Genomic DNA, 27,464 nt, shown 5'->3' on the forward strand with positions numbered 1-27,464 from the left:
TGTTAAAGTCAAGTGGCCTGACAAAGTTTCGGGAACATATCCTACTATCACAACAGCCTAAGAAGCTCCTTACAATGTGAGAAAGTACAGGCTTTCTGAGAGGGGGTCTGTCTGTTAACAGTAGATACTAGTGTGATGAGTCACTGCTTCAGCTGTGTTGCTACATTTCAAATGGAACTCTGCTGCCAAAGTATTCACACATGCTACATTTCACATGAGCCTCCTGTGCAATTTTATTCTAGGCTACTAGAAAATTTAAGCAGTTTTTCAACTCTTTCAGAGCATAAGCCCTTTCACTGAAGAAACTCCAGTTCGGTGCCACACACAATTTACTCAGCTATGCTATTCCACGGATGCTATTCCACTTAGCATTAAAGGAGATTTTCCACATAAACTTTTCCCCTTCTGCTACAATGTTGTGTCTGCGGGTGTGCCTGTGTGCATATGGGCACATGTGTGTGTTGTGGTTGTGAGTGGAGGAGATGTAAAAGGGAGGGGCATTTTCCATTCTTACTGTCTATTCAGATCCTATTCTCTCAACCCTTTAAAATGCTGTCCGTATAGTATTTATTCAGAAACCATTCCGGTCACTGTGGAATCCTACCAGGAAGAGTAATAGGAACTTAACTTCTAGCTTTCTTTTTATGAACTCTAGCTAGAAAGTGCTCATGATTCCAGCAAATGTTTTCTAACCTTTAACAAAGTGCATTTAACTTGAATTTAGAAGATTCGAATTGCCCTTCACCTCATTCTAAATCCTTAATCCAAGTAAACTTTCCAGTACAATGAAACCGCTCTGAAATGAACTAGATTTCTGAATAGTGGCTTAAACTGGAGTTATATCTACGTAACTCATATATTATTTTGAAGAGAATGTAAAATTGACTTCTCTCATCCCATTGACCCTTCCTGTCTTGTCCCCACATACAGTGATTTACAGGACAAGTATCTGTAAAGGGAGTTAACTTTTCTATCTACATTTCATCTGAAAGCTTAGGGCAAGACCACAGCTAGATTGAAAGAAATGTACTTCCTGGAGCTACTGGCAAAGAGAGGGAGCAAAAAAACATTGCTAATGCCTGACTCATTAAACCGCTGGGGGTGGGGGTGGGGGAAGAAAGAAAGACAAGACAAGAAAGAAAAGCATAAGTAGCATAAAAGCATACATAAAACAAAGAACAACTCCATTTGAGAAACCAGAAAACTATAGCAAGTCATGATTCAGAGTTTAACAATATGCAAAGGTAATTATGACTGCATTTCCTGACACAAAAAGGATTTGGAGCAATGCCTACACATAAAATCCCTGGGTAGCTGGAAGTGAGTTTGGGTGCGTGTGTGTGTATCTGTGTTTTGCAAGAAGAAAAGTGGGGGCAGAGCAATCTTGCCCTTTATTACTTAAATCGCAATCCCAGTTCTTTCATTCACTTTCCAAATATGGACAGAAATAGCTTAGATTCTTCTTAATGAGTTAGAATGGATAGTTAGATTAAACTGGGAAAAACAGTAGGCAAAGTTTTAACTATGATTCATGTAAATTATCTTGTTTGCATGAATATGAACCAGAATACTAATGAGTAATTATCATGACAGTTCACAGACTTTGAAACTATGGAAGGGCATCTTCTGAAAAATAATGTGCAAGTTTTAGCGAGTGATTCCAAGGCCATCCACAAAGCTGCCTCTTCCTGTGAATGAATAATTCTTTCAAAACGTGGTCCCTGATTCAAGGAGACTGCATAAATTTTCATTCAGATTCATGTCCTCAGTGAGTCTTCTACGTGGATAAGTAACCCATCACATTATCAAACACAAGTGCAGAAGCCATCCAGAGTACCAGGTGGAAGGTGGTAGAGGTTCCCGGGTGGACTTGATGTATAACCATACGCAGGTTACTTAAGTGTTCATCTCATTTTTCTCATCTTAAAATGGTGAAAATAATATCAACCCTTTCTAACTCATGGCACTGCTATAGCAAATGTAATAATTACATAAGCATGCTGTAAAAGATATAAAGATACAAGTATAAAAAGTAAGGTTTGTAAAAAAACTGTGCAGCTTTAAGCAAATTTGCATGGTAAAGTATAAACAGCGGGCAAATCTAAAGTTCTCAAAATTAAGTCAGAATAGTTTGCTTTTGATTCCAACATGACCACGTTTTATAATATCGTTGGACCTAGTGATCCATACCCAAAATAGTTTTAGTTCCTGCTGAATAATTAAAAACAAATTTACTATAGATTCTAAATTCCCCAAATAATGTGACTGACATGAGTAGCTGAGAGTTTAAATACATTAGTTAGCTGAAAGTCTCTCCTTAACAAATCTATAAACTTTTGAGAGAGTAGGTCATGATTTAGGATTTTTGTAATCCACATCTCCACCCAGTGCAGGGGCACAGGACTTTGCTTATCCTTGGTACTCAACTATTTGTGAGATAAATGGTTTAATTCCAGTTAAGTCGAGAATAACTGTAGAACTGAATGATTCAAGTTGATACTGGAATGGGGGAAGTATAAATAGATACTTGGTGATAGACTCCCCTAATTGTTATCTCCTACCACACTTTCTAAAGTGTTTTCTGTAGATCACTCATAGAACTTTCTTTGGATGCTTATTTCAACAATAGCATTGCTTGCAACTGCAAAGGCATATTTGTCCCAACTAAGGAAGAGATGGAAATGTCTATGGCTGGAACCTTATACAAGGAAACATTAAAAGAGCAAAAAGTGACAAAAAAAAATAAGAGTCAGCTACCCAAAGCTGTATCAAAAGAGAAGTTCATAGTCAAATATTTTTTACTATTAAATATAAGAAAGATTAAAAATAACTGAACTAAATAGTCAACTCAAAATGCTAGAAAAATAACAAAAACAATAAAATAAACTAGGGTAAAGTGCCCACCTTTCCTTCCAGGGAATTGCCAGACATTCAGAAGGAGAGATACCAGCAGACCTGGGTGTTTCAACCTCGGCACTATTGACATTTGGACTGGATAATTCTTGGTTGCAGGGGGCTGCCTTATACATTGTAGGATGTGTAGCAGCATCCCTGACCTGTACTCACTAGATGCCAGTAGCACTAGTCTCATTCCCCAGCCCTCCCACCCCATCCCCACAAGCTGACAAAGAAAAATTTCTCCAGATAATATCAAATACCTGCGGGGCAGGGGCGGGGGGGGGGGGTGCAAAATCACCTCCATTTGAGAACAACTGATCTTAACAACCAAAAGAACAGTAAGTCAAGCTCTGATTTGTAGTGTTTGCTGATTTCTGTGTGCAAATACTTCTACCATGGGCCATATTTCAAGCTACAAATGTGACCTCACTGAATGTGGAGTTGGGAAGAGATGCGTAGTAACACTATTCATTATATAATTTTTCTGTATACACCTACAACAGATGTAAAGAACACAGATAACAGTTAAATTTAGTAAAAAAAAAATTAGAAATGGTGAGTTTGGGAGTATTACTTTTGCTTTTAATATAATTTATTTAATTGTTAATTTATATAACTTATTTTTAATAATGCCTATACTTAGCAACTGACTCTTACATTCCTAGAATTTTAGCAGTATGCTCTCTCAAGCTTCAGCACACCAAATTATGGGTGCAAAGCAAGGGAAAACCAATGTATCAAAATCTTCAGCCCAGCCTCAAGTCCATGATTAGATTAAGGTAATCTTCCCTTTCCCCTTCCCACTCTAGCTACCTATCAGAAGATAGGATGAACCATCTATAAAAGAAGGTGACATTATCCAGCATCCAGTGTTTCATACACAATGTCTGGCATTCATCAAAAATTACCAGGTATACCAAAGTGAAGGACTAAGGGAAATAAACTAACAAAAGAAACAGGTCTACAGATGGCCCAGATATCCAGATATTTAAGTCATCAGACACAGACTTTAAAATAACTCTGATGAACATATTTAAAAAAAAATAGATGACAAAATGAATTTCACTGGAGAACTAGAATCTATTTTAAAGTATAAAGTAGTTTTAGGGCTGAAAAATGCCATACATGAAATATAAATACAAGAGAAAAAAGAAGCAGGATCAGTGAACAGAAAAACAGGTAAGTAGAAAATATTCAGACTGAAGCTAAGGGAGCTAAAAAAAATGAAAAGTTATTGAGAAGCTAATACAAGAATTACAGTTTCAGGAATAACATATTACAGCCATAGAAAGGGAAGAAAACAGGTAATGGGAAAGAAGCAATATTTGAAGAGATAATAGCCAAGAATTTTCCCAAACGGAGGAAAAAAAAAAAAAACACCTCAAGTCAAGATTTAAAAGTGCTATAAATCTGAAACAGGGTGAATACAAAAAACAAAACAAAACAAAAAACCCACATCTGGGTACATCACAGCAAATCTGATGAAAATCAAAGGCAAGGAGAAGGTCTTAAAAGCACTCAGATAAATTAACTTGAAAAATAAAAACAATTAGACCTATTAAATAAAACCAAGGGGTTGATCTTCGAAAAGACCAATAAAGTTGACCATTTCTTTCAGGCCCAATCAAGAAAGAGAGGGAGAAAGAAAAGAACATAGGTCCCAAACACTAGGAATGAAAATTGGATAAAACCAAAGACATGGGAAAAAAAAATTAATGTAATATGCTATGTATTCCTATTCTAATTAAAACTCTCAGCGTAATTTTTTTAATTAGGTAAGATACAAAATTTCACTATAGGAGAGTTATAATACTTTAGTTGACCAGTAACCATAGAAAAAATTGAGAATTATCTCAAACCAGCTTAGTCTTTTACAGAAAAAGGAAAAAACATTACTCCTATGCAATTATAAACTGTGTCAATCGCAGAAAATAGATGAAAGCTTACCAACTTCTTTGACCAATGTAAAATGTCTCAAAAACCAAGACCTGACAAAGATATTCCAAGGAAAACATATAGACCAAATAGAATTATAAAAATAGGTATAAGGATTTTCTTTTATTTACTAATTTTATTTTATTTTTTTAGAGAGAGAGTGTGTGTGAGCCGGGAGAGGGGCTGAGGGGGGAGAGAGAATCTTAAGCAGGCTACACGCTCAGTGTGGAGCCCGATGTGAGGCTCAATCCCATGACCCTGGGATCATGACCTGAGCTGAAATCAAGAGTCAGATGCTCAACTGACTGAGCCACCTTGGGGGAGGAGGGACCTAGATGTAAGGATTTTAAATAAGATACTAGTAAAAGAAATGTAGCCGTGTGTTGAATGAGTAATACACCATGGCAAGGTAAGATTTACTTCAGGAATGTATGGATAGTTCAATACTGGAACATCTTAGGAAAAACTATGATCATTGTAATTGTGCCCAGAAGAGGTTTTATAAAAATTTAAAGTACATTCCTTAATTAAAAAAAAAAACCTCTTAGTGAAATAGGGATATGATTAAATATTGTGTTTCATCAAATCTAAGAAGCCATTGATTGAAGGAATTATTATTCAATTATTATTCAACACCAAGGAAAAAAACCTGCCATATAAATTGTGAAATGCTACTTACTGATCATAGACACATCTAGGTTTCAGAGATGTGAACATGCTAAATATAAAAAGTACCCAATCAAATCAATGAAGTACCACAAGTGGTATTGGGGTAACCAGCTAAATATTTAAAAAATAAATTTAGATCCTACCCTCAATATCTTACAACCCAGTATCTTACACCCCAATAAAATTCTAGGTTAAATAAAAATTTAAAATATTAACAATAAGACCATACAAGTCCTAGGGGAAAATATAAAGGTAAATTTGTATAACATTGGGGTGAGGTAAGCCTTTCTAAACAAGATTCCCAAGGCAGAAATAAAAAAATATATATATTTGGATTACCTAAATATTTTACATTTCTATAGCTCAAAAACACTTTAAAAAAACTGGCAAACAAGCCACCTGGGAGGAATATATGCGACTCATGTGAGAAACGGAAGATTAATATTCAAATCAATTGAGAAAGACAAGCATTGGGAGATGAGTAGAAGATGAAAAATCTTCCACCTCTTAGAATAAAAAAAAAAAAATGAAGGGGTGCCTGAGTGGCTCAGTCGTTTGAGTGTCCAACTCTTGATTTTGGCTCAAGTCATTATCCCGGGGTTGTGGGATTGAGCCCCGCGTGAGGCTCCATGGAGCCTGCCTAAGATTCTCTCTCTCTGTCTCTCTGTCTCTCTGTCTCTCTCTCTTTCCCCCTCTGCCCCCTCCCCTGCTCACGCTGTCTCTTTCTCTCTCTCTCTAAGAAAAAAAAGAAAAACAGTAAAAAATGAAGTAAAAGGACAGATAGTTTTTACTTGTAATATCATCAAATTCAGTGTCGGTCAAGGTCTGGGAAACTAGCACTTTACTGCTAGGTGGAGTGTGGGTTGGTAGTAAGTTTCTGGACAATAACTTAATGATTTATGTCAGAAGTCTTAGAATTCTGAATGCCATTAATCTAGCAAATACGCTGCTAGCAATTTATGCTAAACATCATGTTAATGCATTAAAATAAGGCTACAAGAATGTGTTTAATCACTATGAGAGCAAAAATTAATTTGAATATCTAGCTAAATGAACTCCCTAGTGAAAACGTATGTGACATTTCAAATAATATTGCAAAAGAATGCTTAATGATCTGGAAAGAAATTTAAAACAAATTTAAAAGTTTGCAAAGTAATAATTACATGTGACTCCATACTTATAAAATACAAATATCTATAAATACATGAACATAAAACAGCTTAGAATAAGGTTATGTACCAAATGTCAATAGTAGTTATTTCCAGGTCATTAGATTATAGGTAATTTTTTTTTATCTGACCTTTTTATTTGTTTTAAAGATGAACATGTATTTTAGGGGGTGATAAGAAAAAAATATTAAATATTTTGTCTTTGTGTGTTACAAACATTGAACTATTTATTTATTTACAGTTTATTTTTGAGAGAGAGAGAGTACAAGCAGGGGAGTGGCAGTGAGATGGGGGTACAGAGGACTCAAAGTGGGCTCTGTGCTGACAGCAGACAGCCCGATGCGGGGCTCAAATTCATGAACCGCAAGAACATCGGACATTTAACCAACTGAGCCACTCAGGCACCCCTGAACAATTTATTTTAAAAACTTACCTTAGAAATGTCATTCTTCTATCCTCAAATTTATCTTTCCCCAGTGATAATTGGAAAGAATGAAATAGAATGTAATCCCAAATTTATTTTCTAGAGCCCAAATTCATCTTGTCCATTTAATAATTTACTCATAACCCAAGTAGATACGTTACCCACTGCCTTCTCTTTTATCCCTAAATGACTGGTAATAAATGATACGATTCCAGGAAAGGTGACCCCTGGGATCTTAAACTTTGCTAAGACCTATTTGCAAACCTTCTCTTGGCCTACACTTCAAACATTATTTCAGGTTTTCTCCCTTCTCGTGACTGTCTTCCATCTGCCTCTAGTCCTCACCTGCTCTTGTTTCCAGACTCCTGGAGGTAACTGATGAAGGAAGGATGGGACACCAATTTTAGAAGAGGTATTCCAGACTTACTTTCATAAACTGTCATGTTTGAATTGGGATTAAAAAAAAAAAAAAGCAGCCATTGATTGAGAGCTTACTATGTACCAGGCATTATGCTAAGCACTCTAAAGAAAATTGTCTCCTTTATTCTTCTTAACTGAAACAGAAAATCAAAGCTCACAAAAGGTGTGCAGTTTATTCAAGGGAACACTGGCAGTAAGAGGTGCAACTAGGACACAAATTCAGGTCTGGCTCTTCCTAGAGGCAGCACTCCTTCGCTCCTATGTTCTGTTATGTCGTAATGCCTCCTTGTATTCTGGCTGACTATTCTTTTTGCTGAGTAATTCACCATCTGGTAGCTGTCACGCTCTGGTGTTAATTGGTGCTAATTTTCTAATGATAGCCGAGTGACTATGCTTGCATTTTAAAGTGGAGCAAGCTATGATTAAGGTGTAAGACATGTGAGGTTAAAGTCACAATTTTCCCCATTTAATGTGTGCGACCTTAAATAAGCGACTTAACCTCTATGAGCCTTAATTTCCTCATTTGCAAGATGAAGATAATACCTGTGCCATGAAAACTTTTGAGAGGATTAAGTAAACAGTGTTGAAATGTTTTGTAAGTGTAAAAAACACTACACATGTGCAGCATTGATACCAAAGCATTTTAAGGACTGGCATACATTGCAGCTTTCACAATGAAAGTTCATTAGAGAACAGGAAGCATGCCATGTATTTAGAACAGAGACCAGAAGGTCAGTTAGTAAGTAATGCTTTAAGCTTCTGGCAAGTTTGTCTGCTTGGCGATCACTGCCTAGTGGTTATTGCAGACTGGTGTTGATGACAGTGAGTAGTGATTTGCTGCAGGGGTGGGATAAGGAGGAGACTGATTTTGCTTGTCCAGCATAAACCCAGGAGACAATAGATCATCTATAGCCCTACTTCTCTCACAAATTGGCCAGCCTGTTTCTGGAGTGCTGTGCTCTGTGGTTCAGTGTAAGACCCTCGCCTTAAAAGGCTCATGGGCCGAATGGACCACATGCAGGGAAGAGTGACTGATGGTTAGGAATCTCAAAACTGTGTCACTTGAACAGATGATGGAAGGGAACTGAAAATGCTCAGCTCAAGGGGAGGAGAGAAGGCATGAAGCCTTTGTGGTCTGTAGTTTGTAAATCTAGCTGCCCATTAGAACCACAAATTCCAAGCCTGTCCCCCCTCCAAATTCTGATTTTTAGCAAGATTGTGGTGGAGCCTGGAGTCTGTTTGTTTGCTTTAACTTTCCTCTAATTCTTATGCTTGGTTGCCGTGAATCTAGATGAGACTTAAGAAGGATTTGCCTTAGGGTGATGTCAATAGCCATGAGAAGGAGGGAACTGCACTACAGACAACAAACACTACAGACAGTAAGAGCTGCAAAGATTTCTCAACCGTCTGTTGAGAAAAAGCTGTTACTAAAGATTAATTTGCTGTTTGTTTTTGTTTTTGTTTTTGTTTTTTTAATTTTTTTTTCAATGTTTTTATTTATTTTTGGGACAGAGAGAGACAGAGCATGAACAGGGGAGGGGCAGAGAGAGAGGGAGACACAGAATCGGAAACAGGCTCCAGGCTCTGAGCCATCAGCCCAGAGCCCGATGCGGGGCTCGAACTCACGGACCGCGAGATCGTGACCTGGCTGAAGTCGGACGCTTAACCGATTGCGCCACCCAGGCGCCCCTAATTTGCTGTTTTAAATGTGGCTTGGGGAAAAAGATGATTACTTCAACTTTGGAAGTCTGATAGATTTCAGGTTGTAACCTAAAATTTCAGGTGTATCAATATTCCCCACAGCATGTTTCTAGTGAATATTTGTTCGATCAGAATACTACTCCTGCAAAAGACTAGCTCTGTGACATGTTGATATGTGTTCCATGAAAAATAAAGAGGGTTCTGTGTACTCTAAATACACAGGCTTGCTCTCTGGGAAACAGAGTTACAATGAATTGCATGGTTGCTTCATCATAAAAATCAAGGAGTGCACAATTCACTCATGTTCACTGTAGAGCTCCGGAAGTGGATTGTTCTATGTAGCATTTTCAAAAATGATTCAAAAAATGATTCAAAAAAGATTCTGACCTCAGAATCTTAACCTAGGGATATACTGTGCAACTGATATTACCGCTGAGACACATTGAGAAATGCCACAGTAGACAAAGAAGATATTTAAATTTAGTATGTAGAGCAAAGTATATAGAAATCACAGAAGGGATGAACCTAGGCTATGAAATGCTAAGACTCAGAAGACTAAGAACCAGTCATTGGGCTTGGCAATTGTGAGAGAACAATTTCTTTAGAAGTAGTAGTGAGAGCAAAGATTGTGAAGACTTTCATGGTTTCAAACCACAAACCAAAGTGGAGATAATGTAAAATATTTGAAATTGGGATGATCCCAGAAAACATAGTCATCATAGTCACATCATTATAGTTAAGGTAGGAATGGTAAGGCTAATCCCTTGTAACTGGAGGGAAAGCAAACTCAAGGGAAAATTTTATCTTATGTTTTTTGATAAACTGAAGAAAGGCATAAAGAAGGATATATTTAAGGTATTAGAAATGAGGGAAAGAGATTTAAAGACCAGACAGAGTAAACTTTAAAACAGAAGATTAATTTTTCCCCTTTTAGGAAATAGGTAAAAGGAATTCTTTTTTATTTTTTTTAAATTTTTATTCATTTTTGAGAGAGAGAGAGAGAGAGAGAGAGAGAGAAAGAGACACGGAGTACGAGTGAGGGAGGAACAGAGAGAGAGGGAGACACAGAATCCAAAGCAGGCTCCAGGCTCCAGGCTCCAGGCTCCGAGTTGTCAGCACAGAACCCGACTTGGGGCTCGATCTAACCCATGAACCGTGAGTTCATGACCTGAGCTGAAGTTGGACGCTTAACCAACTGAGCCACCCAGGTACCCCAAAAGGAATTCTTTTAGTGATTGTCCATCTCTGAGATAAGTGTTTAATATTCAATTTTTTGGGTTGTCTAAATTTTTTTTGCCTGTGTATGTTAAAGTATGCTTGCCGTAGAGCAGGAGTTCAACACGTGGCGACTCTTGTTCGTGTCGCTGTCGCTTCTACTATTTGAACACTTTACTGCCTTACACCACCACCAGTGAGTAGACAAAGGAAAGGAGAGTCAAAGTCAAAGCAGATAACTGTATTTGTTACCTTACGTCATTACTGTATTTCATAATCATGAATTAGCTGGATGTAACCCACGAATTCTTCTGCCATTTATATTTTCTCTCTTATTATCTTGCAACGTGCTTGGAACAAGCTACACTTGTTCATTAGCGCCTTGACAGATTTTTCAGTGCTCATCCTACTTGAAGTTTTTCTGCCCTGAGGGAAGTTGGCTTTATGCTGCTGGAGATTTGCACGTTTTACTTCTATGTACTCACTTAAGTATATAGTGTTAATGGCCGTTGCATGACTCATAGTCTGCATAAGCATAAATTAACTCCAGTACCTCTGTGGTGTGCCCTCTTTGAGATTGCTCTGGAAGACCACCCAGAAGTGGAATTTACACAAACTGCAAAGGTCCATTCAATTTAAGAAACTGAGTGGCACTGACCAAATTACACCTGCATCCTCCAGTATGAACGAGCTACCCATTTGCTTCTGACTGAGGTTCAAATTGTTGATCTTAAACTATAAAGGGCTTTATGGGCTGAATTATGGCTACTTTAAACAAGACTTCTTCCTTCAAATCAAGTGCTTTGCACATAGTGAGCACTCCATAAATGCTTTTGACTATGACTTTGTGAAAGTTCACATCTTCTGGTGAACTTCTTTTCATGGTCTCCAGCTTTGAGGGAAGGCTTTTTGATATTGAATGTTTGTCTTTCATATTATTTTTACTTGGGAGTGTAATGGAGTGTAAATTTACTGACTACACAAGACACATCACCTTAGTGATAATCTTCTTAGCTAATTTGCCAGCCCAGTCTGAGTGATTCATGGAATCTAAGGATTTATCATTTCATTCGTGTGGGCAGGGACAATAGCTGTAAAAGAAAATATTTTTAGTAAGTTCACCAAGAAAGTAGCAAATGTATTGTTGTTGTTGTTGTTATTTTGCCTGGGAGCTGAGTCTTTTCTGACAGATTTTTCACTAGTTTGGTGCTTAGTTCATTATTTCCCACAAAGATAACTTTATAACAGGGATATGTTAACAATTTCTGAATATGGAATTCATACAAAAGCCCTGGGAAATTTTTTACTTCCTTTTTGGGCAAAAAGTTACTTTGGAAATTACTAATATAAACAAATATATATATAAAAAGAAGAAAAGTGGGATGCCTTGTTATTTTAAATAGAAATTTTCTTTGCTTTAAAGGAATGCCATCCAGGTCAGTGGTTCTTAGGATCATCTGGAGAACTGAAAAGTATAGATTTCCAAACTCTTCGATCTGTGTTTTGTAAAAGCTTGATATAATTCAGAAAATCCTATATCTTCCAGATTCATTTATTTGGATAACATAATGGTTTAGTACTAATTTTTATTTCAAAGTTAGGTCAAGAAACATATCATCTCTTTTCAAGGCAGTTATATACTTTTCTATTAGAAAGTAGACTTTTTGTGTCTTTGGTTAAAAAAATATAAATATATATATTACATATATAGTAATGTGAGATCCTGTGAGGGACCATACAGCTTGAAACTTTATCGACCCTACCAAGTCACAAGAGTAAATCAGAAATTAGCAAGAAATAGAAGTGGCAAATGATTCAGAAGCAGCCTATTCTCTTGTCCCCCCCCCCCCATATACTAAATAAAGGTACTATTCATTATTTACCTAGTTACTTGAACAAAAATTCCAAGAGTCATCCTTAATTCTTCTTTCCTTCACCCTCCCTAATCTACCAACACATTTTGCACTGTGCGCTTTCAAAACACATTTGGATTCTGAGTCCTCACCGTATTCACTGCTTTACCATTATCTTTATCATCTGTTACCTGAACTTCTGTGATGGTTTTTCTGCTGTGGCTTTCTTAATATATTTTATTTTTTTGAACAGTTTTGGATTTGCAGGAAAATTGAAGAGATTGTACAGAGAGATCCCATATACTCTCTTATGCAGTTTCTCCTATTATTAATATCTTACATTTGTATAGCATATTTGTTATAAGTTATAAACTAATATTGATACATGTTTATTAACTAGAATCCATACTTTATTCAGATTTCCTTAGGTTATACCTAATGTCCTTTTTCTCTTCCAGAATCTTGTCCAGGGAACCACCTTACATTTACTCGTCACGTCTCCTCAGATTTCTCTTGACTGTGACAGTTTCTCAGACTTTCCTTATTTTTGATAACTTTGAAAGTTTTGAGGAATATCGGTCAGGTATTTTGTAGGATGCCCCTCTATTGGAAGTTGTCTGATGTTTTTCTCATGATTGGACTGTGGTTATGGGTTTTGGGGAGGAAGATCACAGAGATAAAGTGCCATTTCAATCACATCATATCAATGGTACATACTATCAACATGATATCACATTTAATATCGACTTGGTCACATGGCTGAGGCACTATTTGCTAGGTTTCCCCACTGTAAAGTTACTCTGTTTTCCACTTTCTGTACTGTTTGGAAGGAAGTCACTATGCACAGCCCACACTTAAGGAGTGGAGAGTTATGTTCCTCATCTTGAGGGCAGAGTAGCTACATAAATTATCTGGAATTCTTCTGCCAAGAGAAATGCGTGCCTCTTCTCTCATTTATTTCATTAATCATTTATTTATACAATGTGGACACATGGATATTTAGTTTATACTTTGGCTTATAATTCAATACTACTTTATTTTATTGTTCATATTGTTCCAGCTTTGGCTCCTGTGTCTGTTTGACATATCTCCATCAATGTAGGGTTTTTATTTGTTTATTTTTGAGCCCTTCTTTGCTTTATAGCACTACTTGATAATCCAGGTGTATCTTGTGTATTTCCTACCCCAGTTCTAGAATCAGTCATTTCTCCAAGGAGCTTTGGCTCCTTTTATTAGAGAATGGTATTAAAAACCAAGATCTCGAGGTGCCTGGGTGGCTTACTTAGTCAGTTAAACGCATCCAGCTCTTGACCTCACTTCAGGTTCTGATCTTGGGCTTGTGAATTCAAGCCCCATGTTGGGCTTCACACTGGGCGTGAAGCCTACTTAAAAGAACACCACCACCACCAAGATCAGGCGCCAGGTGGCCTCTCTGTTTCGGTTGTTGTTCTATTGTGGTACATTTCTCACATAGTAGAGTGAAAATTTACATAATTGTGATTAGACTATAATTCGTTCTTTAAAAACTCTGATGATTTATGCTTAAAAATCACAACTTCTGGCAGTGGCTTTTAAAGTTGAGATCTGGCCCTGGTTTCCTTTTCTGATTTCCATCTGTTGCCGTTCTCTCGTTCACTCACTTCTTTCCAGATACATTGGCCTTTATTTGCCCCTTCTTCTTCTCTCCTTCCTCCTTTCTGCCCCCCTCCTGCTCCTATTCTTTTTTCTCCATGCTAATCTTGGGTTCTTGCATTTGCCCTTTCCTTGGGAATCTGTACCAAAATTCTGTCTTGCACCCACATTGGAGGTGGGCTCTTTCTCATTCTTTGGTGGCAACTGAAATGTCATATCCTCCTACAGCATCTCTCTGACAGTTTATTTAAAACAGGTCGCCTCCCCACTCCCCCCACCCCCACCTCAGGAACTTTCTATCCCAGTACCCTCTAGAGTTTATGATGGAAGGCATTCTATTTCAGCCTCTATATGAAATAATCGTATTTATGTGGTTGTTTGCCATCTGACTCTCTTCACCAGAGTGTGAGCTCCTTGAGAGCAGGAACCTTGTCTGCCTTAGTCTCTGCTATATCCCAAGGCCTAAAGCAGTACCTGTATATAGTCAGTGCTCAATTCATATGTGTAATGGATGAATGGGGAAAGGAATCGATGACTTTCTCACCCATTTTGCCCTTGAAAGTTTGCCTTAGGCTGAGTTTTAATGGCTTCAACTAGAAATGCAAAATTTTTAAGTGAAATAATGAATGTCATGAAAATTAGTTCCTATATTCAGTTTAATTATTGAACTGTTTAATCCTAAAATTCTCAAGGAAAACTTATCCCTATAGCATTTTCCTGTGCTTCAGCCATTACTCATTTTGTTCTTAAAAAGAACTGTATAGAGTAGCAGATACTATTATCTTTACTCTGCAAATGGAAACACAACTGATTTTTTAAGATCTAAATGACTTTTTTAGTGCTTTGTAGAAACAGAAGTACCCTTAAGACTGGCAGTTAGATCTTTTTGCCATGGTCTCTTTATTCTTAATTTGTGCTTTTCTATTCCTAATTTTGTGTTGCTTCTTCTGTTTGTGTATAGCAATATCTAGGAAATGAAGGGCTTTGTAAACATATTCTTTAGACAACTAAAACATCTATTTTAACCTTAAAAGTATTAACTAATGATTTTAAAAAGAAAATGCTGTCTAAGTAATATACTTCTTTTTTATTATTTTTTTTATGTTTATTTATTTTTGAGAGAGAAAGAGAGAGAGAGTGTGAGCAGGGGAGGGGCAGAGAAAGAGGGAGACACAGAATCCAAAGCAAGCTCCAGGCTCTGAGCTGTCAGCACACAGCCCGAAGCGGGGCTCAAACCCACGAACCGCAAGATCATGACCTGAGCCAAAGAAGGACACTTAACCAACTGAGCCACCCAAGAGCCCCTAAGGAATGTACTTCCGTATCTTACTACATAGCATACTTAAAAGGTTGCTTTCATGACTTGTAGCCATCATTATTAATATTAGTTATTACACCAGTGAGGCCCTAATGAGGTACATACGGCCCTGCTTATCCCTTTAAAGAATTCTTACAGAGTTCTGGAAAATGTGGAGGATGATATTCTTTTGTCTTTTCATCTCCCATTGACAGCTCCCATCGGCCGCTGAGGTGTGTAAAGTCTTTGCCTCTACACTCATCAAGTTTGGATTGCCCTTGTTTGAGTTTCTTTTGTTGTCTCTCTCTAAAATGTTAGGATCTGCCAATTATTGTGTCTAGCACTAACCTGCTAGCCACAACTTCTGTTGTTCTACTTCTGATTACAACCTAGAGTAGAAATGAAAATCTCCAGGGAAAATAAGAACACAAATATGATGTGTAAAACTGATGTCGGGCAATAAATTTCACCACCTCCCAAGTCTGCCTCATCCCCCAGAGAGCACGTGCCAAATCTGTACACAACACCAGTGTTAAAGAACCAGGCAAAACCATTGGAAACATTCTCCCGCCGTGATATGACGAGACAAAGAGCCCATTGATCAGGGTCTTATGGCTGCCTACTGGTGGCCTCTGGTAATTTGCAGGAGCAGCTGCCCCGTGCTCAAAATGCAGGTAAAGCACTTTGGCCGAAAGCGGTTAAAAATAGTGAGGGAGAATAGAGAGATTAAAATGGCTTCGTACCTAAAATGGGTTAAAGTGTATAAGAGCGGTGGACACAGTTATTTCCGACTAACTTCTGGGTTTGGGGCTGTGCTGGAGGTTTGAGGTTGCTGAACATCCGGCTGAAGAAGAAACGGAGGGCGGTGGTCCGCTAGGGCCGCCATAACAAAGTGCCGCAGCCTGGGTGGTGTAAGCAACAGGCGTGTATTGTCTCGTGGCTCTGCAGGCTGCAAGTCCCCGATCAAGGTGTCAGCAGTGGTGCTTTCTCCTGAGGCTTCCCCTCTTAGCTTGTGGGTGGCTGTCTTCCCTCTGATTCCCTTTCTCATGAGGACACCAGTCATATTGGATTAGGGTCCACTTGAATGACTTCATTTTAACTTAATTACCTCTTCAAAATCCCTATTTTCAAATACAGTCACAGCACCAGGGGTTAGAACTTCAACGTAAGAATTTGGGGAGGACAGTTCAGTTCATAATACGAAGAAGGTGTATTCTGTTCTCTTTACCACTGTTTTTCTTTAGCGTTTTGAATTTATTTTCAGTAGCTAAGGGTGTCTTTAGTTTGAGAGCTTTATTCTCCCTAGAGATATAAATATACAGAAGAAACAATTGAATTATTTTCAGGGAAACATACGATTAAAGTGCTGTAAATGATACAGACCGGAAATGATCCTGGAATTTGAAGAAGGCAGTTACCAGTATGGTCTGGGGAGCAATTGTGGAACTTGGGAGCCAAAAATGGCCTGAAGAATTATCTGTTTTTTCAGTCTTCCTTGTCCATAGGCTTGAGGTCTATAGATGCAAATTTTTGTCACCTCACACTCACTTTTCCTCTGTGCTCTCCTTTCCCCATCTCCTTTTCTTTATTCTTGGGAACTACAGAAAACTGCAGACAGCTACCTCTCCATGGAATAGTTTGTGTGGAACAACACTGATTTCTTTCAGATGCCTCATTTTACTAATGAGGAAAATGGAGCTCACAAGTTAAGTGACTTGTTCTACTTTCTGAACTAGATTCGTGGGTCTCTTGATTCGTCCTGCAATATGTTGTCGAGTACATCGTGTAACTATTTTAGTTAGAGAATGTTTCATTTGTCTTTTAAGGACAAATAAGATTTCTTCTCTATGTTGCGTAAACAAATCATTTATATTATTTTGCATTAGTCTTCCTTCCCTCTTAAATATTTCCAGTTTCTTCAGTTATTTTTTTTTAAGTTTATTTATTTATTTTGAGAGAGACAGAGATAGTATGAGTTGGGGAGGGACAGGGAGAGAGGAGAGAGAGAGAATCCCAAACAGGCTCTGCACTGTCAGCATAGAGCCCGATGTGGGGCATGAACCCACGAAGCCGTGAGATCACGTCCTGAGCCGAAACCAAGAGTTGTACGCTTAACCGACTGAGCCACCCAGGTATCCCCATATCTGTCAGTTAAAAAAAAAAATAAGTGTGCAGTTAATGGACACCTTTTATTTGTACATTTTTCTCAGTTTTTAGTTGTGGTAGCTCACGTGGCTTTAAATGCTTAAATCTATTCTTTTCCTTTCTGTGTATTAAACACAAAAGTAGATAGATCGTAAACTAGTACTGCTTTGGCAACAATATCAGAATATGTTGGGTTAAAAGGAACAGAAATACCCAAGTAAAAGTGGCCTAACAATGACAGACTTGACTAACTCAACAAGGACTCTAGAAGAGAAAGGCTGTTCTGGAACTGGACTGATATCAAAGTTCTGTGTTGGCATTTCTGTGATTCTCTTGGCCTTCCTCTTGTGGTTACAAGATTGTTATCACAATCTTATTCTAGGTGTCATATCCTTACACAGTAACTTCAAAGGCAGGAAACAGAGACACAGAGAGAGAGAGAGAGAGTGTAGGAAAAGGGGCTTCTCCCTAAATCCCTCCTGTCCTTCTCATGGGGAAAAACCTTTCCAAGAAGCGTCCCAGCTGTCCTCCCTATACCTCTCACTGCTGAGAACCAGGTCACATGCCTGTCCCGGAACCAGCCACTGACAAAGGAGAGTAGGATCGCCAGAGCTGGCAGAGCCTAATTATGATTTATTCCTGGGGTGGACACATCTTTAGCACTCTTCAAAAATCAAAATTCTCTTGGGGCGCCTGGGTGGCGCAGTCGGTTAAGCGTCCGACTTCAGCCAGGTCACGATCTCGCGGTCCGTGAGTTCGAGCCCCGCGTCGGGCTCTGGCCTGATGGCTCAGAGCCTGGAGCCTGTTTCCGATTCTGTGTCTCCCTCTCTCTCTGCCCCTCCCCCGTTCATGCTCTGTCTCTCTCTGTCCCAAAAATAAATAAACGTTGAAAAAAAAAATCTTAAAAAAAAAATCAAAATTCTCTTTTCAGGGAAAAGGAAGACTGGCCGTTAGATGGGTAACAAATAGTGTCTGCCACACTTATTGAACTCTTTTAATATGGTCAAATAACCACCCCGATGAATGTAGAATGACAACTCTGATGAGTGCAAAGAAGGAGCAGTTGGTGCTGTGCAAGTATAAACTAAAGGAACTTAATGTAGTCTGGCCACTCTTCTTCAAAGAATTGATAATTAAGCTAACATGTGGAGTGAGTTTTAGACGTTAAGTAGGCATAGGGGTTAAGGGATACTAGAATGGGGGTGGGGGGGGGAAGGAGGGGACGTTCCAAGCAGAGGAAGCATATTATGTTTCTGTAGCTGAAAGAAGGGGCACAGATATTCACCGCTATTATTACTGCCACTGGTTTCATGAAGGCCTCTGAATTACTTTTAATTTTTTTTTTTTTTTTTTAGTGTTTATTTATTTTTGAGAGACAGAGCGAGACAGCATGAGCCGGGGAGGGCAGAGAGAGAGAGAGAGGGAGACCCAGAATATGAAGCAGGCTCCAGGCTCTGAGCTGTCAGCCCAGAGCCCGACGCGGGGCTCGAACTCACGGACCGCGAGATCGTGACCTGGCTGAAGTTGGACGCTTAACCGACTGCGCCACCCAGGCGCCCCTGAGTTACTTTTAGAGTAAGAAGAAATTCTTAGGCTTATAAGTAGGATCCTGAAGTGTTAGAATTTCTGAAAATGTTCTGTGCTTTAAGGGGACAACAGGGGGGCCTGGGTGGCTCAGTCAGTGAAGCATCTGACTCTTTATTTTGGCTCAGGTCCTGATCTCATGGTTTGTGAGATCAAGCCCTATGTTGCTTAGGATTCTCTCTCCCTCTCTCTTCCCCTCCCCCACTCACTTGTGTGCTTTGTCTCTCTCTCAAAATAAATAAATAAACTTAAAAAAAATTTAAGGGGAGAACAGTATAGGTTATTTGACCTGGATTGTCTTAGAAAATCCTGGGTATGGAGTTGACATATATAATGACCTTATAGACAAAAATCAGTCTGTTACACCTTCTTCTTCCTTCTAAAAATTTTCTGCAGCTAGAATCTTATATTGACATCAATTAAAAGCAATAAGAACAGGGGCCCCTGTGTGGCTCAGTTGGTTAGGCATTTAACTTTTGATTTGGGCTCCAGTCATGATCCCATGGTTTGTCAGTTCAAGCCCTGTGTCCAGCTCCATGTCTCTCTCTCTCTCTCTCTCTGCTTCACCCCTGCTCATGCTCTCTGTCTCTCTCAAAATAAATAAATAAACAAATAAACTGCAAAAGAAAACCAATAAGAACATCACCCTCATTTTTCCACATGTTACCTGAAACCTTTTGGCATACTGCGTGCATTAACTTCATGTAGCTCATACTTACGTGGTCTCATTTAAAAAAAAAAAATTAATAGCATGGAACATTAAGCAAAAAGCAGTTTTTCTGAGACTTTGTGCATTCCTCATAAGAGAAAATAAAGTTTTGAAAAATAATAAGGTAAAAGCTTTTGACTTCAATACACAGAACTTTCATGGACACTGGGTTAATTTCCTGTAAATAGAGATTAGTAGTTTTATAAATTTGTTCAGGACTATCGAACTGTAACCAAAAACTAAAACTGCCCTCTTCTGAAAATCTATAGTTCTGTTATCGAAAGAATGCGTATATCATATGTTTTAATTATTTAAAACGTAGTAATGATACTGAAATTCTCCTAGCAACTACAAATTCATGAGAGCTATTCAGGTTTAAAAATGTGGGAGTTTTAGTGTAAGCCTCTTCTACTGTGGTAATATTGTTACAAGTGCTCTAAAGTAATAGTGGCTTAAACATGTAACAGGATTGATACAGGCTACTAGTGTGTGTGTGTACTTTCAGTACAAGGAGTGGTGAAAGGCCGATGCTTTGGTGTCAGCTTCTGTCTCATGATCTAAGAATGGCTGCTTCAGCCCCTGGAATCACATCGACATTCCAGCCAGGGGGAAGAAGAGAGGGATGCAGTTCTATTGAGGGGCATAATCAGGTGCTCAACACATCAGTTCTGCCTGCATCCTTTTGGCAAGAACTTAGTCACAGGGTCACAACTAGCTACAAGAGAGGTGGGATATAGTGTGGGAAAATTGTTTTACCTAGGAAGCCCGTGTACCCATCTAAAACTTAGTCTATTTCTAAAATTAAGAAGTGGGGCGCCTGGATGGGCTCAGTCGGTTAAGCGGCCGACTTCGGCTCAGGTCATGATCTCACGGTCCGTGGGTTCGAGCCCCGCGTCGGGCTCTGGGCTGACAGCTCAGAGCCTGGAGCCTGTTTCAGATTCTGTGTCTCCCTCTCTCTCTGACCCTCCCCCGTTCATGCTCTGTCTCTCCCTGTCTCAAAAATAAATAAAACTTAAAAAAAAATTAAAAATAAAATTAAGAAGTGGAGAACAGATGCTGAAAGACAGTAGCAGTCTGGGCTGTACTCACCGTCTTTTGGCAGTTGCCAAAGGGGCTGGTTGAGTGGCTTTAAGCTTAGATGCGAGTGTGTAATCAAGGGGTAAAATGGGTGTCTGTGGAGACAATTCTACTTACGCATCTTATAACCGTATAACCTTACTTTTTGCATTTTCATATCCCTGCCGTATAAGCTTAGTGAATTACTGAAAAAAAGCACATCATACATGGCTTGGAATGAATGAATGAACATCCTTTCTTTGCTTTTCTTGTATAATCTGTATTATGTGTGAATCCTTTTTTTCCCCACATTTGCCATTTGTTTGTTGCGATCTGTATTTTGCTTACTTCCTTAAAGAGGATTTAGAAGGAGAGATGATCATAGTCCACAGTACATACTTTGTGTCTTGAATGTGTACGTGTGTATTGATTCCATGTGTGTATAGAAAATCTGAGAAATCTGATTTAACTTCTACTTATAGGACCAATTTTCCTTAACCCTCAAACTGATAGTATTAACTCTATTATTATGTCTTAATTATTAATAGAGTAGTTGTGTGTTTTTTGAAGGTTCAGTACTATGTTTGAGAATTCTAAAAATACTCTTGTTTTTAAACTGATACCCAACATCATTAATTAGTTTGTGAAGATGTTTTCTCTGCACTTTATGGGTATATTTTACGTATTGGCCAGCTATCTCTGGAGAAGATAAGATGGTCTGAGGGATAAAAGTTTTTTGATATGATTTTTCATGTCTCAAAAGATGCATTTTATAGAGGTTTGGGCCACTGTACCTTATTTTTAGCTTTCTTTTAGTTTACAGATTCATTTGTTCATGTATTAATCCCTACTAATTAATTAATTAATTAATTAATTACAGATTCATTTGTTCTTGTATTAATTCATGTAATTAATTCCTATTAATTAATTTCTTTAAAGTTTACTTATTTATTTTGAGAGAGAGAGAGAAAAAGAGAGAGTGCAAGCAGGGGAGAGCTGGGGGGGGAGGTGGGGGTGGAGAGAGAGAGAGAGAGAGAGAGAGAGAGTCGTAAGCAGACTCCGTGCCATGCCTGCTCCTGCCATGGCACAGAGCCTGACGCAGGGCTTGAACGCACAAACCGTGAGATCATGACCCAAGCTGAAACCAAGAGTCGGACGCTGAACTGACTGAGCCACCCAGGTGCCCCCTACTGTAAAATTTTAAAAACTTTTAAATGTCACATGCTTCAGTAAGTGTTGGGAATATGCAGATGGATGAAACCCAGTCTGCATCTTGCTGAGGTTAGTGTCTGGGAGGCAAGGGGGGCAGGCAGGGTGCTGATGGGATGGAGGGGAGTCTTCATAGTTGAGTAAGAGTTTGTCAGTGATGAGCTGGCGGGAGGGCATTCTAGCCTGAGAGTACTGGATGCAGGCTCATAATGTGGTAATGGTTCTTTATTTGGTGAGAGTGAAGGATACGGTGTGGATTAGAGATGGGGTGGAGGAGCCTGGACTGAGTACCTTTTTACATGACGATTTATTACCAGGCCTGGTCCTACCACTTGCAGGACCTGGGCAAGAGGACAAATGGGGATACAAGATAGCTAGTCATTTAAGAAGTTATAAATCAAGGCAATAAACTGTTAGAAAAGGATATACCAATCTATCTTGACAAAAGCAGTGAAAACTGTGTGTAAAACCATTGATACCAAATAACTGAGAACAGTGCAAATAAAGTTAATTTAGACTTCCACCAAAAGACTATTATTCATTATTCATCCTGGGGAAATGCAGAGACAATGGCAAGTGGGCCAAGAGTGGGAGAAGAGGAGGGGATGTCTCCCTCAGCCTTCTCTTCCAAAGGCTGTGGAATCCATAAGAGAACACCTCCTTTGTTTTCTTCTTTTCTGGGGGGAGGAGCTTTTTCGTTTCTGCCAGCCTCTGTCCTATCATCGCCCCTTCCCCATCTCCACCGGCCCTGCGCCTGAGTTCCAAGGCTGTGTAGACCTTGCTGGTCTGGTCCAAGGGGCAACCTCTGGCCCCTAGGTGCTCCAATCCTCCACTCTCACGGAAGGGTTTGAATTAAGAATTCTCTGAGCAGAAATAGCATTTTGCCCTGTCCTCTTTGTGTCCCCTTCCTTCTGCCCTTGGGTCCAAGCTCTCTCCTTCAAACAGCAGCTTTTGGCCGCCCCTCGGGCTTGAGGTACATACACTAGTAGAACAACCTGACTTGAAGAAAGGGCCCATCTAGGGTGAGGAAGCTGGCTCAGGCAGGGCCCTTTGGGTGAAGAATGCCACAGACCCTGGTACTTGGAGCTTCGGATACAAGAGGGGACTCCCTGCCTGGTGGGGAGGAGGGCACAGCCAGAGGAAGACCAGAGCAGAGCCTTTAGCTCACTTGTAAGGCTAGTGCTGCATAGCACACACGTGTGCCATCACGCACAGACACAAATGCACGTACATATACCCAAAAGTTGTGCAAAATTGCCCAGACTCTCAATATGTGGAGTGCATTTGTCTTCTTTTCTATTCCAGTTCAGGTTTAAAAAAAATACTAGTTGTATTAAATTAATTTTATAATCCACTAATGGGTCAATTTGTGACCCAAGTTTGGAGAGGCCTGCTCTAGTTTTTGAGGTGGTGGTAATGTGATCAGATTCGTGTTTTGGAAACATCTGGCAGCTGATGGGGTGACGGATTGGATGGGTGGGTGGGATTTCTGGGTATGAGATTCTGAGTCAAAGATAAACCCAAAGGTGGTAAGAGTAAGAACAGAGAGAAGGGGAAGGTAGTGAAATCAACAGGTCTTAGTGACAAATTTGGTACACGGGGTGCAGAAGAAAACTAGGACAATATCATGATGCCCAATTTCAGTGATAGGGAATATAGCAGAGAATTATATTTGAAGGAAAATACATTGAATTGAGCTTAGTACATAGGTCATTTGAGGTCCCAGCGCAACATTCAGGTAGTATTGCTTGTTAGTCGGAGAGAGGTTTAGTAAAGTAGGGATGGTAAGAGGGCTTTTGGTTTGGCAATACGTTTAGCTTTTGGTTTAGCAACGGGAAGCCACTGGTAAACCTTAGCAAGGACAGATCGTGGTGGCTCAAACAGCGAATGTGTTGGGAGGTCAGGAGAAGAAAACATACACCATACGGTATAGTTTATCCTTTCCCATAGGCTCGATTGTGAGCATAGGAGGAAAGCAGATAATAAGAATAGGGCACCTACTTGAAGGAGGACATTTATTTAATTCCTGAGCACTCCTCTTCAGAAGGGAGGAGAAACCTGCGGGAAACCTGGATATTGAAGACACAAGAGAGGGGCGCCTGGGTGGCTCAGTCGGTTTTAAGCGTCAGCCTCTGGATCTCGGCTCAGGTCACGATCTCACGGTTCGTGAGTTGGAGCCCTGTGTCCGGCTCTGCGCTGACAGGACAGAGCCTGCTTGGGATTCTCTCTCTTCCCCTCTCTCTGCCCCTCCCTTGCTGTTGCTCTCTCTGTGTCTCTCTCAAAATAAACCAATAAACTTAAAAAAAAAAGAAAGAGCAGAGAGGAGTCATTCATCCAGCCCGGTTCCAGGGCAGATAAGAGAATGCATTTTAGCACATAAGTGGAGAAAAGCCCAGACAGAAGGAAGAACACCTCCTAACCAGGTGAGAAGGATGTGTGTTTGTTGGTGGAAGTTCCCCTCCACAGACAGTTGTTGGGTACAAGCAGCAGGTGCTGTGCAACCGCTGTGGCTGCAGAGATGAGGAAGGTGTAGTGGGGAAGATAGGCAAGGAAACCAGCAGGATGTGGGGCCAACGCCATGTCGAGCTGTGCTCAGGGATGCTGGGAACAAAGAAGAGAGCACGAGGCAAGCCTTTCCAGAAGAGGAGAGAGGACAAAAAACAAAAGTGGTTTGCACCTGGAAGAGCAGTCGGGGCCGTCTAAGTGAAGGAGTGGGATGAGGAGTGCAGTCAGGCTAGGGCTTGGGAGAGCGGGCCTGCATCGCCCTGCTGGTTGTCGGCAACCGTGGCCGTGACAACACTTTTTTGTTTTTACCATTATTGATTGACTCTAAGTATCAGGTGAAACCTCATTTAGGAATACTTGAGAAAATGGGTTTTTATGACAAAGAAAGCTGCCTCTTGCTTATCCTCTCCCCCTCTCCCCTTTGATGACTTCTCTTGAAACTAATTTAGGTAAAGAAAGCCACCGCTTCCAAAAGTGCTTTGGTACCCTGGCATAATTTCAAAGAAATCTCCTTTCCCACTTAGTTAACTACATTTCCCCAGGAAAAAAAAAAAAAAAAAAAAAATCTTCTCTGTCAATGTAACATCCCTTAACAGGACTCCTGCTGGTGGGTTCTTGTATCTTGCTGTGGCAGCTGTGAACATATATACTATTGATTGTTAATGTGTGATATAAATCCGACTGGAGCATGCCCACTAATTGGTTTGAGAGCTAGATATAGACAATGCTGTCTTATAGTAGCTTGTGTAGATAGGCCTAGTCATAGGGTTAATTCTGCCTGACAGCACATCAGCAGCATCTTGAGAGTAATTACCCAACAGAAGTTTTCCCACAGCCGAACTGAGAGCTTCAAAGGCTTCTGAATTTACAACCAGTATTAGCCTATATCTGAAACATAATGTTCCCACAAGGGCTCAGATTTTTTTTCTCCCTCTTGTTAAATGTATGGGGTTACCAGGTTCATTTACTCAGCGAACAACTTAGTGAAAAATTACCTGGTGTTGAATAATTGGAAATCTTTAATAATAAGTAAAGAGGATAAATTTAAATTTGAATTTTTTATTGCTTTATTATATTACGGAAACAAGTTAATCTACCTCTTTTTTTTTTTTAACGCAATTTATGCTCCTTCTCTCAAAACAAGTTAAAAAGTTAGTATCTTTTTCATGCTTGCTATCTCTGCAGATATGTGCATGTTCAGGGGACGTAGGATAATGCATACGTTTAAAATAGTTAAAAGAGATATGTATTTACATTTTAAAAAGCTGTTTTCCTTGTTGGCCATTGAACTGAAATCTGTAACCACTACATCCCCTCCCATAAAGTACCAGTTGTTCGTTAATATACAATTTTTGTATTGTAAAACATTTCTTTCTCTTTGCAGGTCAGAAAGCAAATTTGACTCCGGCTCAGGTATGTTTACATTAGTGATGTTATTCTGAGTATATTTTATTTACATTATTCTCTGAGGAGCAACTCATCAGATCAAGAGCCATTTTGATTTTAAACAGACGAGGCAGCCTCTTTTCAAAATACGAACCCCACCTCAAAGCAGGGCGATTGGCTGCCTGGAATCAGAACCTGAGATGTTCACTTTGGGATTCTCGATAGTTCTGCAATAAGCATTAAATGCTCTCTATCTGCAGAGTTCCATTTTAAGAGCAGAAGTGGGGGTTGTACATTCTTGCCGCTCAAAATACAATATTATTCTCTCAGTAGGCAAAGCATCCTGAATAATTTGAAGATTATGTGCAAGGGACTTGTCGTCAAATGTGGATAATAAATACATTTAATCCAGCAAACTCTAAGGAGTTTTAGCCAGTAGAAATGGAAATTTCTTTATGATTTATTAGTTTTTTAAAAAATTTGTTTTGTTGTGGGAGTGGATAATGCAAAACTAAGGTCACCTTAAGCCATTACTTTTGTATCTATCAAGACAAAATTCACATTCTCACAAACAGTGGCATATCAGCCTCATTAGATGTTTTCTTTTCATTAAGCATGAATGTAGCCATATAATCCTTAGGTTTGACTGAGGCTTTATGTCATTTTCTGAGATTTATGTGCTCCAGAATTTCTAATGGTGTTTGTAATTAAAGCACAAAAATTTCCTCTTATTCAGTACAAAGGCCTTATGCCCTTTAGTGAACTGTTAATAGATAAATAAACGTTGATTATTTTTTATTTTTCCAGGAGAAAATAATTTTCAGAGAAACATAGAATTTATTGAATTTAAAAGTAACATTCTGACTCTGGTTTGAGTTCCATTATGTTTTAACTTAAAAACATTTTTTTGTTTATTATGCTCCCAAGGGAACTAAGGACTATATATTCTTTTTGGTAGTGGTGTTAAGGAGCCAACGTGCTTTTTCGTTAAAAGCTTCATCTTTCTTTTATTGTATTCCTTTATGAATGTCTCCAGTTTGGTAAGCCTCTTTAATATGAAGTTGGTACATTTGAGTTAACAGTTTCACCAGAAATCTTTCCATTCTGTGTGTTCTTGGGCTTCTGAATGACATCTGACATTAATAGCATAAAACCAACATTTCTCGTTTACAATATTGACTACATGGAGACTGAAGTCATGGTGGCCTTATATCAGTGACTTGACTTTTTATTGATTCATAGGAGATGACTCAAAGTAAGGTGAAAAGTCTGTCGTTTTTTAAACAGTAAAATATTTAAGTATGATAAAAAATAAATGAATAGACTTGATAGAGAATGAGTTTTTACATAGAAGTGGGATGTCTTTTTATCATTTGCCAGTAAGTCACCAAGTGTCATATTAAGGGCCTACTTTGTTATGATCCGATTTAATTCCCTAAACATCAATCAGAAACTGATTTTAGGGTATAGTATCTGAAACATAGTTCTCAAAAATGAACAAGTCCACCAGGTTCATTTTGAAGGTAAAACCTGGAAATAGTGTACAAAATTGAAATATTAGGCAGCTATTGTCAAAGTCAGAAAATTTACGTTGAATTTTGAAATCCAAATTAAAATATGCCGCTAAACTCCTGTAGTGATAGTTATAACATCTGTA

At 39.1% G+C, this 27,464-nt stretch overlaps 1 protein-coding gene across 4 annotated transcripts in view; it reads left to right on the forward strand.

Moving 5' to 3' along the window:
* The window catches only part of MSRB3 (methionine sulfoxide reductase B3), a 173,323-nt gene that overhangs the window by 57,025 nt on the left and 88,834 nt on the right, over nucleotides 1–27,464 (forward strand). For all 4 annotated transcript variants that reach the window (XM_023257198.2, XM_023257199.2, XM_023257200.2 and 1 more), the window contains one exon: nucleotides 25,806–25,834. In XM_023257198.2, the coding sequence (XP_023112966.2) occupies nucleotides 25,806–25,834 (29 nt within the window). The remainder of the gene's footprint in view (nucleotides 1–25,805; nucleotides 25,835–27,464) is intronic.

The sequence above is a fragment of the Felis catus genome, chromosome B4 (genome assembly GCF_018350175.1).
Source record: "Felis catus isolate Fca126 chromosome B4, F.catus_Fca126_mat1.0, whole genome shotgun sequence".
NCBI classification, from domain to species: Eukaryota; Metazoa; Chordata; class Mammalia; order Carnivora; family Felidae; genus Felis; species Felis catus.